At 36.6% G+C, this 19,351-nt stretch overlaps 1 protein-coding gene across 1 annotated transcript; it reads right to left on the bottom strand.

Annotated features, from left to right (window-relative positions):
• Positions 1-9,016: 9,016 nt before the first annotated feature.
• LOC133788871 (zinc finger protein VAR3, chloroplastic) lies at positions 9,017-13,232 on the bottom strand. Its single transcript, XM_062226497.1, has 6 exons — positions 12,632-13,232; positions 12,425-12,542; positions 11,137-11,420; positions 10,912-11,010; positions 10,452-10,816; positions 9,017-10,318 (listed from the first exon to the last, which is right to left on the bottom strand). The coding sequence occupies exons 1-6, from the start codon at positions 13,099-13,101 to the stop codon at positions 9,192-9,194; spliced, it is 2,463 nt and encodes an 820-aa protein (XP_062082481.1). The 5' UTR covers positions 13,102-13,232; the 3' UTR covers positions 9,017-9,191.
• Between the last annotated feature and the right edge of the window lie 6,119 nt (positions 13,233-19,351).

The following is a 19,351-nucleotide window of genomic DNA, read 5'->3' as shown; positions in this document are numbered from 1 at the left end:
TGAGGGGAGAATGTCGTACTCTACATCCTCTGTTGAAGTAGGTGCATGAGTATGTGCAGGAGTAGGTATACCACCTAGTGTTTCCAGCTTCTCTAATATGACTTCTTGATTTTTAATGACGATACCTAGAGTGGCCTTAACCTCGTCCACTGCACTTGATAGTCTGGCCATCCCACCCAACACCTCCTCATAAGCCCCAGGAGCAGGAGTAGAAGTAGGTTCTGTACTAGTATCTGGAGCAGTCTCTGTCGGGGCATCCTCCACAAATATGCCAGCCTCAACGGCTATCTCAGCCACCGCAGCAGCCTCTGCCTCAGGATCATAAGGTCTTCCATCCTCTGGTGCAGGCTGGATCATATTCTGCAGCATCGCATACCTAGGAGCATCCCCCTCTGTCCTCTGATATATGGCATCAAAGAAGTCTCGCTCATTTGGTCGAGGCCTTAGGATAGAAATGCATGACAACTGTAATGGAAACAAAACAATCAAATTAGAAATGACATAAGTTGATTAGTATAATTCAAAAGTTCTTGAATTATTTAAATGTAATATAACTTACATGTCTCCTCGCAAGTACATCATTCAAATGCAAATGCTTCGGCTGGCCTATGCTCTCCCACTGTAGCATCCTAGGGAACTTGAAATCCACAGGGCTTGGCGTGTTCCTTCTGTAAATCAAGAATCGTCTCGTATGCCCAATATTGCAAGGCTGGTGGATACCCCTTGCAAGTGTACTTTGCCTCCACCTTAACACCCTTAGAAGACTCCACCTCAGTGATCTTCTTCGCCTTCTTACCTGGTATTGTAGCACCAATCGCTTTCATATCTCTATTGAATTGTTTCACAGTTGTATCGAATGAAAGGGATCCCCATGGATACTTCTCAAAATAATCTAAATCCTCGACCATCGACAATGAATCTCGCCAAATAGCATTGTCGTTCTTAGCTCCCAATAGTACCCCCTCCACAAAGTAAACCAAACCGAGCTTGTACAAATCATCAGGTACATCGCACATACTAAAAGCTCGTTCCAACATACTGAACTGAATGTCTTTCTCGGGTTCCACACTGAAATATGTATCAACTAGGCGGGAGGAAGTAATGTGAGGTTCAATGTCAACGGCAAGTGGTGGACAGGAGCAGCTCAGGCCGGTGATAATGGCAAACTCGTGCACCCCAAACTTACATAAGTTTGGGCCCATCAAGAAGTGCACCTCATCGCCACGCAGAGACTTGACCTTCCGCAAAAGTAGTGCGTGCACCAATGTCCCAGAGAACGAAAAGGGAGGGGCTGTGAAGAATGGTCCAAAAACAGACTCATTCACCCTCCCCAACAATCCATGCTCCTCAAATCTTTTCTTCAATTTTGTTAACCTCCCGGAACCCCTATAGGTCATATGACCGACATAATGATCCTCAATAGGGATCTCAAGTGGTGGGATACGTTTGGGTGGCATCTACAAAATATCCAAAAAAGAAAGAAAAAAGAATTAGTTGAATTTACAAAAAATACTCAGTCTGTTGTTGTCATCGAAATGGAATCGATGTACCATCGAAATAGCATCGATGGAGCATGGAATTGATGCCATATATGTTGATTTGGTTTAGCATCGATATGGCATCGAAATAGACTCGATATACCATCGATGGCATTTCGATGGTACATCGATGCTGAGGCGAACATCTAATTTAGATGTTATTTTTGATGTGATATCGATGGTGTATCGATGTAGAATCGATGTCATATATGTTCAGCATCGACATGGCATCGATGTGGCATCGATATACCATCGATTTCGCATCGATTATGCATTGATGTGGCATCGATAAACCATTGATTATGAAAGAATCGACATGGCATCGATATACCATCGATTGCACATCGATGGACTATCGCCTTCATTCACTGGTCCATCAAATATTATCGATGGAGCATCGATTGCGCACTGTATGTCATCGAATTACCATCGATGAAGCATCGAAATGGCATCGATGTGGAATCGAATGAACATCGACCCACAAAATTTTTGCAGAATTTAAACATAATCTTCCAAAATGATGCACATAGAATCAAACCCATTTTAGGCTACATTTTTTGCAAAATAAAGATTAACAATCAAACCCATTTCATCGATTTATACATTACGATTCAATTTTTTTTTTTAAAAAAACCACATGACAACCGAATGTCTTACCCTACCGTGGCCGGCGATGGAGAAGACGGTGACGACGGCGGCTGTGAGGAGAGATATAGCTTCGCCTGAGAGAGATGGTGAGAATGTGAGCTCGGTTGAGAGAAAATAATAAGAAAGAAATGAGAGAGTTTGGATGGGAAGAGAGAATGTGAGGGGTCTGCTCGGTTAGTGGTAGGGGTGTTTTTGTCCAAAATTTTTAAAATGGCATATATTTGGGAGAGTATGTTATGTTGGCATTTTAAAAAAATTAACTATGTTATTGAACATACAATCTAAAATTTCCCTTATCAAATCCAATGAAAATAATAGTAATATTAACGAAACATGCAAACACATGCATTAACTTCTAAAATACCATTCAAATTCCAATAACAAAAGAGAAACTCTTTTCAGCAAACTTGCTAACTATCACTACCAACCATCAAAATCACCCCAAAATTAAATTCATGAATATATTGTTAGAATTTTTTAATGGAAAAACTAATTGGGATTTTACTCGCACATTGGTTGTAAGAGATTTTTCTCTTTTTTCTAGGACTATATAATGGAGTCTACCCTTGTAATTTGAAACACATCAAAATTATTTTGAATGTATTAATCATATTAAATTATATTTATATTATGGTTTTTATTTTGTTGTTATTATTGGTCATTATAATTATTGTCTAGATTAATTATAATTGCTATTTATATTATAATTATTTATATTGTGTTATATATAATTATAATATTGCTATTTATATTATAGTTATTTATATTGTGTTATTTATAATTATAATATTTATGTGTCTTTAATTTAGTAGATATAAAGATTGGTTTATCATATTGCGTTTATTCAAGTATTATATACATTATATTTTCCAACAATCTTAAAACAGAATTATCGTTTAAATATAATATTTGAATGTTAGATATATTTTATATTATTATAAATGTTTAATATATCTATTAGTGATATTTCTATATCTATATATTGAAATATATTATTATTGCGAAAAGTTCGTTTTGAACTTAAATCTCACTAGAGAAGTTCTGGGAACTGAATATTTTAAAAGAAACTAGACTGTTGAGGCAGGGGCTAGACCCTCCTAGTATTCTTTGGAAATTATCTAGTAGAGATATTTGGGGCTAGATAAATACTCAATAGAAATATTCTACGAGAGGCTAGACCACGAATGGTTGGGTTTTTGACCCTAAGAATTTTTTTTAAGTTTGATCTAAGTGAACCTGTATAATTTTCCGTTGTCATGAAAATAACATTATTGGCTTTGTGATTTCAGACAAAATGACAACTGAAGCAAACCAAAATAGCGGGAATAATGAGGTGACAGCTGAGTTACCAGCCTTGACAGTTCAAGCTCATACCCAATGGGGTTCTGTTGTGGTTCGTACAAACCATCATCAGAGAGCTGGGGAAATACTTGAAAAGTTCAATGGACATAATTTTAAAAGGTGGCAACAAAAAATGTTGTTCTATCTGACTACAATGAATCTTGCGAGATTCGTTACTGATGATGAACACAATCTCAAAGAAGATGAAAAAGACATCCATGTCATTAAGACTGTTAAAGACTGGATAAATGATGATTTTCTTTGTTGAAACTACATTTTAAATGGTTTGGAAAACTCTTTGTATGGAGTATTTGATACAAAGAAAACAGCTAGAGAACTGTGGGAGTCCTTAAATCGGAAATATACATCTGAGGGTGTTGGTGCAAAGAAATTTGTTGTTGGACGGTTCCTAGATTATAAAATGGTAGATTCCAAATTTGTGAGTAGTCAAGCTCAGGAATTCCAAATTATCTTGCATGAGATTCACTCTGAGGGTATGATCCTAAATGAGACCTTCCAAGTAGCTGCATTGATTGAAAAGCTACCCCCTGCTTGGAGAGAGTTCAAGAGCTACCTGAAGCACAAATGAAAACAAGTGAACATTGAAGAATTAATTGTTAGACTTCGTATCGAAGAAGACAACAAGAATTCTGAAAAAAGGAGTTCAAGACAAGATGTGGCTAAGGCCAATTTGATGGAACAATGTCAAAACTCCAGGGGAAAGAAGAACTTCCAACCCAACGATAAAGGGTTCAAGTTTGGGCCAAAAGGAGGAATCTCCAAAAAGACATTCAAATTTCTTGGCAAGTGCTTTAACTGCAACAAGCCGGGTCACAAGTCCACAGATTGTAGACTACCAAAGAATAAACAAAATAATGAGGCTCATATGGTGGATAGCATCTCCAAAGATATTGATCTAATAAATCTATCAGCCATGGTTTCTGAGATAAACCTAGTCAATTCCAACCCAATGGAGTGGGTGCCACTCGGCATGTATGCTCAGACAAGAGTATGTTCAAATCTTTTGAATAGGTAGATAATGGCGAGAAGCTTTTCATGGGAAATTCTGCCACATCTAAAATTGCAGGTCAAGGAAGTGTGATCCTGAAAAATGACTTCTGGAAGGCAGTTGACTCTGAACAATGTATTGTACGTACCAGAGATCCGGAAAAACCTAGTGTCTAGTTCACTTCTGAACAAACACGAATTCTGAATTGTATTTGAGTCAGAAAAAGTTGTTCTGTCCAAAAGTGGAATGTATGTGGGAAGGGGTTATGTAACTGGTGGGTTGTTTAAACTCAATGTTATGGTTGTTAAACTAAATATCAATAAAGTTAATAGCTCTTCTACTTATTTGCTTGAGTCTTCTAATGTTTGGCATGGTAGACTAGGACATGTTAATTATGACACTCTGCGGAGATTAATTAACTTGAATCAAATACCAAGATTTCATATTGATTCAAATCATAAATGTGAAACTTGTGTTGAGGCAAAACTAACAAGGTCATCCTTCAAAACGATTGAAAGGAATAATGAACCCCTAAATTTAATACATAGCGATGTATGTGATTTAAAATTTGTTCAAACAAGGGGAGGCAATAAGTATTTTATTACTTTTGTCGATGATAGCACGAAATATTGCTATGTGTATTTGCTAAAAAGCAAAGACGAGGCTATAGAGAAATTTGTTCTTTATAAGACCGAAGTTGAGAATCAACTTAACAAAAATATTAAGGTGTTGAGAAGTGATCGAGGTGGTGAGTATGAATCGCCATTTCTTGAATTCTATGTTGAACATGGAATCATCCATGCATCCACTGCACCTTATTCACCTCAGCAAAATGGTGTTGCTGAATTGAAAAATCGTATATTGAAAGAAATGATGAATGCAATGTTGATTAGTTTTGGATTGCCTCAGAACATGTGGGGAGAAGCTATCTTATCAGCTAATCATCTTTTAAATAAGATACCCAAAAAGAAAGAAGATAAGACCCCTTATGAGTTATGGAAAGGAACGAAACCTTCCTTCAATTACTTAAGAGTATGGGGGTGTCTTGCCAAAGTGGATGTACCTTTACCAAAAAAGGTAAAAATAGGTCCAAAAACTGTTAATTGCATTTTCATTGGTTATGCACATAATAGTAGCACATATCGGTTTTCTGGTATATGAGTCTAAAATATCTGACATACACAAAAACACGATAATGGAATCCAGAAATGCATCGTTCTTTGAACACGTATTTCCATATAGATCAAAAGAGGATTCAAGTTCGTTAAAACGAACACATGAGACTATTGCTGAAAATAGTCAGGATCAAAATCAAGAGAGTGAGGATGAACCTAGATGTAGAAAAAGAATTAGAACAGAAAAGTCTTTTGGTCCAGATTTTTCTGACTTATTTGCTAGAAGGTGAACCTCAAAGCTTTGATGAAGTTGTGAACTCCATTGAAGGCTCTTTATGGAAATAAGCTATTAATAGTGAAATTGAATCCATACTTCAAAATCACACCTGGGAGTTAGTAGATCTTCCTCCAAGATGTAAGCCTTTAGGGGCCAAATGGATTTTCAAGAGGAAAATGAAAGTTGATGGTTCAATTGATAAGTATAAGGCACGACTTGTAATTAAAGGTTATAAACAACGTGAAGGCCTTGATTACTTTGACACTTATTCTCCTATGACGAGAATAAAACCCATTAGGATGATACTTACAATTGCTGCGTTACGCAATCTTGAAGTACATCAAATGGATGTGAAAACTGCTTTTCTAAATGGGGATTTAAATGAATAAATTTATATGGAACAACCCGAGGGTTTTTCCTCCCTAGGACAAGAAATAAAAGTATGTAAATTGGTAAAATCTTTATATGCTTTAAAGCAAGCACCAAACACAACGGCATGAGAAATTTGACCAAACAATGTTGGCAAATGGCTTCAAAATCAATGAATGTGATAAATGTATTTATGTTAAAGAAACAGATAATGCCTATGTCATTTTGTGTCTTTACGTAGATGACAGGCTCATTGTTGGAAGCAGTGATAAGATGATCAAATCTATCAAGAGTATGTTGAACTCGAAATTTGACATGAAAGATATGGGTCTAGCAAATGTCATTTTTTGGGATTCAAATCTCAAGGACATCTGATAAGATCATTCTAAGTCATTCACATTATGTGGACAAAATTCTTGAGAAATTCAACAAAGAAGATTCTGGTGTATCTAGAACCCCTATAGATTCGAGTCTACATTTGTTCAAGAACAAAGGGGAGAGTGTCTCTCAGGTGGAGTACTCTAGAATTATTGGAAGTCTAATGTACTTAATGAGTTGTACAAGACCTGATATAGCCTACGCAGTTAGTAAACTGAGTAGATACACGAGTAATCTAGGGTCTGACCACTGGAAAGGAATAACAAGAGTACTTAGGTACTTGCGATATACTCATAGCTATGGGTTGCACTATACTAAATATCCAGCAGTACTTGAAGGGTATTGTGATGCTAATTGGATATCTGATATGAAAGATTCAAAATCTACAAGTAGATATGTGTTCACACTCGGTGGTGCAACTGTATCATGGAAATCTTCTAAACAAACGATAATAGCTAGATCCACGATGGAATCTGAGCTTATTGCCTTAGACAAGTGTGGCGAAGAAGCTGAATGGCTTCATCAATTTTTAGAAGATATTCCAAAATGGCCTAAACCAGTGCCAGCTATTGGCATACATTGCAATAGTCAATCTGCAATTGGTAGGGCACATAATAATTTTTATAATGGTAAGTCTAGACATATACGCCGTAGACACAATACCATTAGACAACTACTCTCAACTAGAGTTATCTCTATTGACTATGTGAAGTCAAAGGATAATATTACGGATCCGCCAACCGAAGGGTTAAATAGAGAGCTGGTTGAAAAATCATCAAGGGGAATGAAACTAAAGCCCATGAATGAAAGATCAATACAGTAGACACCTAACCTAGTTGATTGGAGATCCCAAGATCTAGGTTCAAAGGGACAACTAAAACTGTAAAGATTATGTTGGATCACTGTGGGAGTTATCCTCATTGTCCATTCCTATGATGAAACAGTGATAACCGTAAGGAAAAGGTTAAGCTATGCTTTTAATGATTTCTTATGCGTCGAAATGTCGAGCAGAGTAATACGGGTTACTTTTAATTAAGAAAATCACATATGTGAGAGAGAAGATGGGCCGCTTCTATAGGAATTGAATAGGGCTCAATTCCTGGAATATCTCTTGCAGAACCAGGGAAATGTTCAGGGCCAAAAACGAACATAATATTGAGAACCAATATATGTCAGGAAAGATTCATGTGTGTGGTATATCACCGTTTACACAAACGACAGAACAGTTCAAAGACATCGCGTCTACTGATCAGCCAGTAGAGTAAATATACTTACACAAGGGAAGGTTCAAAGGGTAACACCTACCTATCCTATGCGGGTTTCTCAACGTTGAACTCTATCACCTAGGTCTAATTCTTTTGTTGTTTTTTCTTGAGTCAGTTTTTCATTCATGTGGGGGATTGTTATAATTTTTTAATAGAAAAACTAATTGGGATTTTAGTCACACATTGGTTGTAAGAGATTTTTCTCTTTGGACTATATAATGGAGTCTACCCTTGTGGTTTAAAACACATCAATATACTTTTTAAGGTATGAATCATATTAAATTATATTTATATTATGGTTTTTAGTTATATGTTTTATATTCTTAGTGTGGTAGAGTTCGAACATATTTGGTTCGAGGAAACTGTGTGCTACACAGCCTACACAAACAAATGGATAACAATTGAATTTTTCAAAACTATTTTACTTACCTGACTTTAATATAAACTTTCTCTTCTTCAATATGCCATGGATTTGAAAGGAAGTTCAACTCCAACAACAGAATTGGTGGTGGTCTGCAAGGTCGGAGGGGTGGCTAGAAGATATGTCAGCAAGACTAGGTTGTGGTGAACAAGATGATGAGCCATGACTGTGTATTGAGTGCACTTAGTTCTGTTGGGAGTTCGGTTGGCTGGTCGTGCTAAAGATGAAAGTAGTGGCGAAGCCGGAGTGGTAGCATCTCAGAGGTAGGTCGGGCGTGAAAGATGAGTATTGGAGAAGTTTTTTTATTGTATTTGAGGAGATGTGTAATGAGGAGGGTAGTATGGGGACATTGATTAAGATTTTAAGTATTAACATAAGAGTTTAAAAATGTGGGTAAAAATTATAATGGTTAACTAAAATTGGGTAGTCCACGTAATTTTTTCCCCTGTTAACGATAATAGATTTTGTTATGAAATTTCTAAAGTTATCATGATAATTAAAACCCAAGAGTAACATGTATAATCTTTCCACAAAAATAACAGAATTGTAAATTTTATAATTTAGAATTAATTACTAATTTAATTAAATTTAAGAACTCAATTGAAGAAGAAAAAGAAAACTAAGAATCATTTTGACTATTGGCAAAAGGATCAGGTTACCCATGCAAATAATCTTTAATTAATTCACTTAGCTCAAGTGTCAAAATTCTGTATACATATTACAACGATTTGTATTGTATTAAAATTAATTATTCTTCTTTCTTCAGAACCAATTATAAATTCAAACAATTTCTAGTTTCATTCATTCATTCCTTTCGTTTTTTTCATACTTTAGCTATTGTCAGTTTCCTTCTTAACTGGATCAGAACTCACAATCGGAAGATTTCTTCTGTACTGTGGAGAAGTCAACCTCCTCTCCAGTGGTGTTTTTCTCTTGCTCACGACAAATCTGTTAACCCCTTTACGCATTGGCATTATCGATGGGAAATCTTCATCAGGAATTTGACTCAGTTCTGAGATATCCTTGATCTGGGCAACTCGCCGGAACCACCTCTCAGCCTTGGCTTCCTCTGACATGTCTAAAGGATCTGGTTCCTTCACTGCAGACCCCTCCAAACTCTTTCCCGTCCAACTGTCTCCATTGTTCTGGTTGTTGGATTGGAGTGAACTTCCGGTTATATTTGATGGCTTTGAAGTTTCTTTTCCAACATTTCTACTACTCGAGCTCTTGCCGTTACTGTCGTAGGTCTTTGCAGAATTTTGGGAAAAGTTTGCACTGGATGGTGTCCCATACGTAGCACCAGTGTTATCCTCACTTATTTTAACTCGGGAAGGCTCTGATTTCCAGCTCGGCATCCCAATGTGATTTTCTGTACGCTGAAAATGGTCCTTACTGTGTTCCCCTGCTTTAGCATTAGACAGCTTTTCTGGCACCAGTTCCCCTCCATTTGCACCCTTTTTTGCAAAGTAATCAGGTGGGAAGGGAACAAAGGGTACAAATTTAGTATTGCTAGCTTGCTCCATGGCCATTTGTCTTTTGTAGGCTGGAGAAGTCAGAGAACGATCTTTTTTCTTGCTGACAACAAATCGATTCTCTCCTTTGCGCATTGGCATAATTTCAGGGAAATCTTCATCTGAAATTTCACTAGTCTGCTCGGTGACATTATGCAAATCTGCAATCTTCTTATACCACCTGTCAGATTTTTCAGCTTCTTCGTTCTCTTTAGTTTCAGCCTGGTTCAATGGCTTTTGGACACTATCTTCTGATTTAATAGACTCACGACTCCCGCTAACATTATCCGACCAATCTCTTGTATTTGATGCAACAAATTCATTTCGTCCGGTAGCTGCCCTATCCAAGTCCTCTGGTTTTGTATTCTCTGGTTTCTTCACAAACATATCTGCTGGTAATGGCACAAATGGAACATAACTAGAATTTATCCCTTGAGGCTGTCCACCTGGAACAGAAGGTTGTACAAAAGTTACATTATATATATATATATATATTTGCACTCGCAGTTTGATTTTTAATTTTATATTCAGAAAATTAAAAAAAAAAAAAAAAGATAAATACAAGAGGACAGTCTTTACCCTCAGTGGTGCCATTAGTTTGGTATCGAGAGTTAGCCAACCTCCTCTCTAGTGGTGTTTTCCTTGTGCTCACAACAAATCTGTTAACGCCTTTCCTCAACGGCATTATTTCAGGAAAATCATCATCTGCTATGGCACTACTCATGTCAGAAGTACTGTCCAGCTGAGAAATCTTACTAAACCACCGCTGTGCCTTCTCTTCATTGGCAGCAAGCCTACTATCAATCTCAGCCTGATTTGAATTGTTCGCAGTTTCATATGCCACAGGTGGTCTGGTATTGGTTGTACCGACTGAGACCCCTCCAGGGCGCTTACAGTCGCACCTCAGGCATACCAAGTTACTCCCATAATTGAAGAAGTCGCATCTGAAAATGACAAAAGACTTGTCATTATTATCATCATTTTTCAAACAAATGGATCTACCATCCTGCAGAGAAAAGAATTATGAGGCAATACTCACTGAGGACACTCCCACTCCCCGCCCGTTAGTTGTCTCTTTGGTCTTGCCTCCTCGCATTCAAGGCATTTTATGTTTTTTGCAAAATTCATGAAACTACACCTGCTCAGCATATTATTGAAAAGATACAGAATATTAAAGATGTGTAAAATGATCTGTGAACAGATGAGCTAAAAATGAAAAATGCTTTTGGCAAAAAACTCTAATATTCATGATAGAAAGGAATACCTTGAACAAATCCAGTCACCTCTTTTCATTTCAATATTTTGCCCAAAAGGCCTCCGGGAATGTCCATTATTACCAGCAAACTGACTTTGTACTGAACCAAAAGAAGTTGAATCGGGAATAGTAGAGCATAGCTTGGTCAATTCTCTTAACAAATTCCGGATAGATGATTCAACTAGCTCTCTATTGTAGAAATTATTACTTTCAGAAGAAGACACAAGCTTGCTAGTATAACTTAATATGAATCTCATCAAATCAACTGTGCTCACTTTATCCATATCCAGTACCTGGTTTTAACAAAATAGAGAGAGCAAAAACTCCGGTTGGGCTTTATATATGTAGAGTTCTGTACACTTGACTTACAGTTACTAATAAAAAAAAAACACTATGTATTAGGATAGTATACTGGCCCTTAAAAGTTTCAAAGTCAAATTAATTAACTTTTTTTTCTTAAAGAGCATTATCCACCAGAATAATGTAGTTATCAGCAACTAGTCGACTATTAAGTCAAATGAAAAGAACAAAATGACTACAGAATATACTGGCAAACATTCTAAATTACAAGGACAGTTCTACAGCTCTATCTCATCCTAAGGATACATTTTACTTTAGATAAATACATTACAACTGAATTTCCACATTATAAATTTGATCAACAACGATGAATTATTATGCATATTCTTAGATACATAACTTCAAGAGAAGAATACTCACTGCCCAATATAGAATCGGTAAAGAACTTTTATGTGGTAAGATGCTCATAGGCACAGAAAGATGACAGTAACCAAAATAGGTTGATATATCTCTCTTGGTTAAACGGACAAGCTATCCCGTGTTAAGCTAATTTAGATTTTAGTGAGTGACTTCTGCGACTAAAACAATTCATCAATAGAGAATGGGGAAGTCTTTTGCACTAAGAATGGCTTAGCGTTGTACTAATTGTTGTCTGTTGTTTGCTTTGTTTCTTCTGTTGTTCTCTGAGATCAAATTTAATCTTTGTTCCTTTGCATTTATAATCTTATTAATACAAAGTTCGTTTCTTTTCCAAAAAAAAAAAAAATAGCACTAGCAAGCTTATATTATATCTGAGCTCAACTCAGCTTGCAGTTAAGCAAGACCACAAAAAACAGAACTGTAATCTATTTCGACTAAAGAGCCTGGGTTCGTAAATCAAGTACAAATCAAGAAAGGAAAAACGTAAACTCCATTCCAATCAACAACATTAAAAAGATAAAATATAAAGTAAATTTCAGCAAGAAAGATTGTAACTCTTATCTATCATGGTACTCACATTGGATTCACCATTAGATACGAAAGACGTAAGTTTTTGCGCAGAATCATCAGCATCCTTGAAAAGAAATGGTGTTCCATTTCCAATCACCACCTCTACATCTCTCCTCGGAAGCAATCTGCACCCAAAAAAAGCACAAACCCAAATCATGAAAAGCTCCCCCAAAACGAATTCAACCTTGAATTCGATTCGGAATAAAATCAAAACCTTATAAGTTTAGATCGTTCCCGCGCGAACTCTAAGCAAGCCCTCGCCGCGCGCGTAAACTCGTCAGGTAAGTCTTCGACCCTAAGAAGCTCATCCTCGCCGACGGAGAAACCCTGACTCCGGTTGAAGTAACCGGCAGCGGAGATCGCATTGATGAGGCTGGACCACTCAGGCCAGGAGATGCTGGCGCAGGCGATGGAGGAGTCGGGAAAATTTTCATGAAGTGAGGAGGACGCAGTGACGTGGGAATGAAAAAGGCGGAAAGTTTTGCGAGCGGAAGAGTGAGAGAGAGTGAGGATGCTGGTGCGAGTTGAGGAGTGTAAAAAGAGAGGGAATTTGGGACGACGATGGAGGCGGATGAGAAGAGAAGAATAGCGGTGGAGAAGGATGGGGAGCGGAGCTGCGGCGGTTGAGGTGGTGGTGGTGGAGGAGGAGAGGAGAGCGAACAATCTGTTGGTGGCGCCGCCCATTTCAATGGCGGAAGAAGTTCATGGAAATCTGAATTGAGATAAACCCTATCGCGGGGGGTTTGTACAACAAACTAGTAAGTACACTGGTTAGTGGATTTCGTTACTATCCTCAGTTAACTACTTGCATAAAATTTCAACGAGCATGATTATTTAAATTGGAAAATATCGCTTTGTTCGTTGTGTTTGATTAAATGATATTTCAAACATTTACAAAGGATCAAATTACTATTTTAGACCTGATTTTTTTTTTTAGCTCTTCTACCATTTTCTTTTTAGCTTTAATCTAATAATTAATCTTATAAAGCCAACTCCAACTCAACCTAAATACTATTGTATTTTAATTTTCTAAATAAAATTTCAAATATTTCATAATTAATTTTTCATATAATTTATTTTAATATGTGTATGATAATTCTTACTCTACACTATAAGAAAATAAAATTAACACTGAAATTGATTAAAGATACAAAAGATAATTAAAATATTACAAACTTACATTCTAATATTAAAATCAAACACACCAAACATAAAACAGAAAATAGTGTACAACATATATATATAGAACACAAGACAAACTAATACATACTTCTAATAATTTTAAAAATTATTCTCGATTTCGCCAAGATAGTCATAATATTGACTATAATCTTATGAAGAATTTTGAGATTGTTGATGTTCATTTTCAACTCATTCTCTTTGTTCTTCTTCATATTGAGATCCTTGGAACTGAGATGCTCGATATTGAGATCTCTGATATTGAGATCTTTCTCATTATTTTCCATGTCCAGATGTTTGTGCTCTTGATCTGTAAATTTTTCCCTTTTCGCTTTGAATAAATTGGCGAAACTCTGGATCGGATATAGAATTCAAATCCGTAAATAAAATTTTATTCTCTTCTCTCATTCTAGCCACATCAACCTTTTGTCTCAGAAGTTCATTTCTTTCAAAGTTACCATTTTCTATAACGTTAACAAGTTTTTGACTTTGATCCATTAATTTCTTAAATTGTTCATCACTTTTTTGTTTTCCTTTGGCTTTTTTCACACCGATAGGTGTTGTAATAAATTAATATTTGATTTTAAATACGCAAGTGCACGTAGTCATACAAGTAATACAATGATAAGAAAATCGTTTCCACATGGATTGTAAAATAGAAAAATAAGCAAAACAATTACTACACAACTTAAAAGTCTAAAAATCAAATAAGTTGTTTATAGGTTGAGCAAAATATTAAAATATAGAAATAATGAAATTAAAACTGAACTGAACAAGAAAATTGAAAGAGATATATGGATTGCAAAATGGACTTGAATTATTGATTTCCCCTATATTAATCATCCTGAACAAATTGCGAACAGATTGCGGCAGCAATATTCTAGCAAAACTCTCATGTTAACAAGAATTCATTAAACACTCATAAAACTTTCCCAAATTTTATGACATTAATTATTTTACCTAATTAAACATATTCCTATGCAAAACTAGGTTTCAGAATGCAAATTCAAAGTTTAATTCTCAAAATTTACACAAGGCAAATAACACATCCCTATGTTACTTACTAACATAATCTAACCTAGATTATGACTTGTGTCATCCAAGTTTTTCCCATTACATTTAATCTTTCCAGCATTAAACATAACTGAATATCTTGCCATTGTTGGCCAAACAACAACAAGAAATTAATATAAGTACACTTGAATGAACAAGAGAGATTTTACTAAAATAAAGTACAAGAAATTACTAGACTATAACATAGGGTTCATCAACAATTCAAGTCACCTAAAAATTAGTTCATGGCTGAGTTAATAAAAATTAATCCACAATCAAAACATCCCATAATATTCAGATTCAGAAATCACTTAGAAAATATAAAAATGGAGTTTAGGAATAGAAGAAAGAACAAATCCAAAATGATGCTTGAGCTCTCTTTTTCATCCTCCTTCTTCCTTGTTGATTTATGGGTTTCTTTCCTTCTTCTTGCTGGTTTTTCTTTTCCAAAAATGGCTGCTTCCCTAATATTTCGACTAATGCGTGTTTTTGTGTATTCTAGGTTTCCTCTTTTAGCCTCAAAAGTACAATATTGCCCTCCTTATAAAAAATGTGAGTCTCCTCTTTTCTTTTGTCATTTTCTCCCAATTTTTGACTCAACCTTTCTGTACTTGCCATCTCAGCCACTATTCCAGCTCACCCATTGACTTGCCACGTATTCTAAGTGCCCAAAAGCTGCCTGATCAAAATGCTTCAGCAAAACTTGATAATTCAACCATAAAAAATTCAATTTAGATAGTTTCACATGTTAGTTCATTCTTTGTACAAATATTTATTCATGAAACTATTATCTTTAACCCATTAGCTATTAAAAACTACAAAAATAACTAAACTTAACTAAGATCATAAAAACACTAAAGTTAGCTATAAAAGCAAAAAAAAAAAAACTAACATCACTCACGATTTTTCCACAATTATAAGCTCAAAAGCACATGAGATACTCTTCATTCAAGAGTTATCACACCCCCAAACTTACGACATTACTCGTCCTCGAGTGATGACTCTAAAATCAAAACACAAATAACAATAAGACACAAAGGGCACAAACTAAACAACAAAGACAAAACACAACAACATTGGACAAACTTTGCTGTGCCAATGGTAAAAAGGGGAAGGCTCTCGGGAACAATTATTTTGAATAAGAGAAGTTGAATTTCAATCTTTCACAAGTTTTAAACCAAATTCTTCAAGCATTAATGTTGCTACCAAAATATGAATCAAGTGTTTCACCCTTTAGTGCATGCATAACTTTTCCTAAACAATTTCAATCACCAAAAATCAAGCTAGACCTTGGTCCTCAAGCTTAAATAATGTCTCCATAAGTTACTTAGTAATTTCCTCTCCACTAATGTAGACAAACACCACACCAAAGATCAATAGGACTTTATCAAGCTTGTAATGATAGGCTAGGGTGAAGGTATGATAAGATAGATAAATTTTTGGCTCAAATCACCCTAAGCACGTCAATCTTTTTAGGACCTAAATACATAAATGCACACATTAATTTCCCCAAAAGAAAAACCCACAACACAATATAACTCTTGCAACTAGCCTTTATTACTAACATACAAAGACAAAAACAAAAACAAAACTAAAGCAACTTTTCCTTTATTTGAAGAGTTACACCCCCAAACTTATTTACAAACATACATACTTTTTGCTTTCTTTTTCTTTTCTGATTTTTTTTAGATGCTTTGATGCAAGGGAGTGCACTCTTTATTTTTATTTTTTTCTTTTTGGATGATCTATTTTTTTTAGAATGAAAATAAACAACTAGATGACAAGAGAACAAGAAAATTGAGAACACACTCTCCCCCCAAACTTAAAATTAACATTGTCCCCAATGGTGAAAACAAGCAAAAGAAGAAAAGGAAAACGCTCACCCAATTTTCTCTCATCCACTCAACTCAACTCAACCCCCCAAAATGCACAACAAATAAATCCTATAAAGATCACGGTGCTATAAACATCCTCAGTGGAGGCAGAAGGCACCCCAGCTCAAATGCACATGTAACGCCCTGGATAGCCAAGACCATTACACTGTGTGATTATAAAGTGCTAGACTTGCTAATCAAGTCGTTTAATTTAAATCGTGTTATTGAAACTATAAAGGAACTAGGGTTAAAATGTTTTGGTCTCAAAAGTCACATTTTCATAAAGAAACATTTCCTGTTTGTACGGGATCCCAAAAATGTTAAGTTTGAAACTGTTTACAAAAGATTCAAGGACTAAATACAGTGTTAGCCATATTAAGGCAAAACAGACAATTAGGCAATCTCTGTCCTGATCCACTCCTCGGTCATGGCGACCGAACAGCTGGCTATGTACATTCCACCCCTCAGCCCTCCATCTCAGGATTGGTCCAACTTGCCCTTGCCTTTACCTGCACCACGTAGCACCCGTGAGCCAAGGCCCAGCAAGAAAACACAACAACAGAGCATAAGCAATCAACAGACAAATCAATATCTCGTATTGCATCACATATTCTTAATCATATCAACATTCAGAATAGTCAAGTATTCAGCATACTAAACATATCAATTCATAACATACACCAAATCACATATGATAACTAGGGTTAGCGCCCTCAGGCCACACCCTCCGTTATCCCACTGACTCTGGCCCGCTTAAACCGAGCTCAGTGAATATTAAGTTGTCCTCGGCTACCAGTGGCCAAGCCGCGCCCTGTGCGCAAATATTGTGTACGGCACCCTTAGGCTGCTATCACATGTCCCATGGCATAATACCATCATTGACATAATACAAATATCGGGAGCACTTAGTCCCATCACAAACATATAACCGGGTGCAGTTTTCTTACCTTTCGATTCGCTAGCTTTGATCACTTGACTTTTTGAGCATGATCCCTCTCGAGCCCTAGCGCTCACCTAAACACAACCATAGGTCAAAGTCATCACCAAAACTCAAGTCCAAAACCTAGCCTCAGGACCAATCCCGAGCCCCCGGGAAGTCCTAGTTCCACCAAACAAGGTGGTGGAATCGAACCCCGAACCCTTGGTCAAAAACCCTTGTAAATAACCCTAAAATCCATTTCTGGAAACAGGGCAGCGCTACAGCGCTCTTAGGAGGGCACTACAGCACTACAAACAGAAGCAAAAATCCCCCAGGAAGCATGGCCTAGCGCTACAGCGCCCAAAGGCTAGCGCTAGTCACAGACAGGCAACACCTCAATTTTCCTTCTTGCGATTTCCTCGAACCAAACTCAACCAAAACTTCTCCAAACTCAAAAACAAGCTTATTAACACATTCCACTCATCCCAAGCACCCCAAATACTCAAAACCCAAGCACATGCATCCCTAATCTCGAAATCCACCATAGCCACTTCTAGACTTCAAAACTCAGCAGAAACCAGTCAAAACATCAAAGTTAAAAGCTCAGAATTTATACCTTTGATGGAAATTCGACCTCAAGTTGCCTCTAGACCTCTTTAGTTTGCTCTTCCTCAACCCTTGGCTCCAACTTCCCTAGAATTCCCCATCAACACAGCTTAGATATCTTAGCTAAAAACCAAAACCAGAACTAAAGGAACTACAAAATCTTACCTCAAGCAAATGGCCTATCCTTGCTAAACCCTTGCCAAATCTTCAAGCTTAGCTCAAAAACCTTATGGCTTAGTTGACCTAGCTCTCCTCTGAATTTTTCTCCAAGAAGAATGAAGAGAAATGATGAGAGAACCACAAACCGACCATAGGAAAAGCTGTTATGTTTTCCCTTCCTTTTCTTTTTCTTTCCACAACCTTCAACCTTTCTCTACAATTCCCACTAAGTATAAAGCCTTAACTTATCTATCTCTAAGAAGCCAATTGACAAAAATGCCCTCCCTATTAATTCTAAACCCTTTAATCCACTTAGGGGCATTTTAGTCATTTTACCCGATTCCCGCTAATTCCTCGAGTGTCTCTAATATTTTCCGCTTACCTCCTGATACCTAATTAATCACCAATTATATTCCTCGATGCCAAAATAGACTCCAATATACTCACTAAATTCCCATTTATACCCCTAGGCTCACCCCGAGTTGGGTATAAATCCCCGCCATGACTTTTCCGCTAAACCGCTCACTAGGATCGTCTCGAGTCACAGATCACAGATATATCCACATAATAATGTGGTCTCAACAATTATCTCATATATGTACACAGTTATGCCCATAATGGCCAAAATTACGATTATGCCCTTCGGACCTAATCAGGACTCACATGCGTACTAATACACATAGTCATGCATCTCGATTATTCAAATAGTCATATAACATGCTTTAAATCATAATCATGCATTTTACTCATTAAAGCCACACATAATTCCCATTATGCCCTCCAGGCACACTAATCAAGGCCCTTAAGCCTTATTAGCGAATTTGGGTCGTTACACCCTGGATAGCCAAGACCACTACACTGTGTATTTGTAAAGGTGCAGGACTTGCTAATCAAGTCAAACAGTTAAAAACGTGAATTCTAAAGTCATTAAAGTGCTAGGGTTAAAAGGGTTTTGGTCTCAAAAGATACTTACCATATAATTAAATATTTACATATGGGATCCCAAAAGAAATATCATTTAAAAGTCTATTTACAAAATTTCCAGTGTACAGACAACTACCAGCCTTTCTAAAGGCAAAACAGAAGTTTATGGTATTCTTGTCCCTGTCTCCCCCCAGTCGTGGCAGCTGAGCAGCTGGTCATG

This window comes from Humulus lupulus, chromosome 7 (genome assembly GCF_963169125.1).
Source record: "Humulus lupulus chromosome 7, drHumLupu1.1, whole genome shotgun sequence".
NCBI lineage: Eukaryota > Viridiplantae > Streptophyta > Magnoliopsida > Rosales > Cannabaceae > Humulus > Humulus lupulus.
This window is presented reverse-complemented; position numbering and strand designations above follow the sequence as displayed.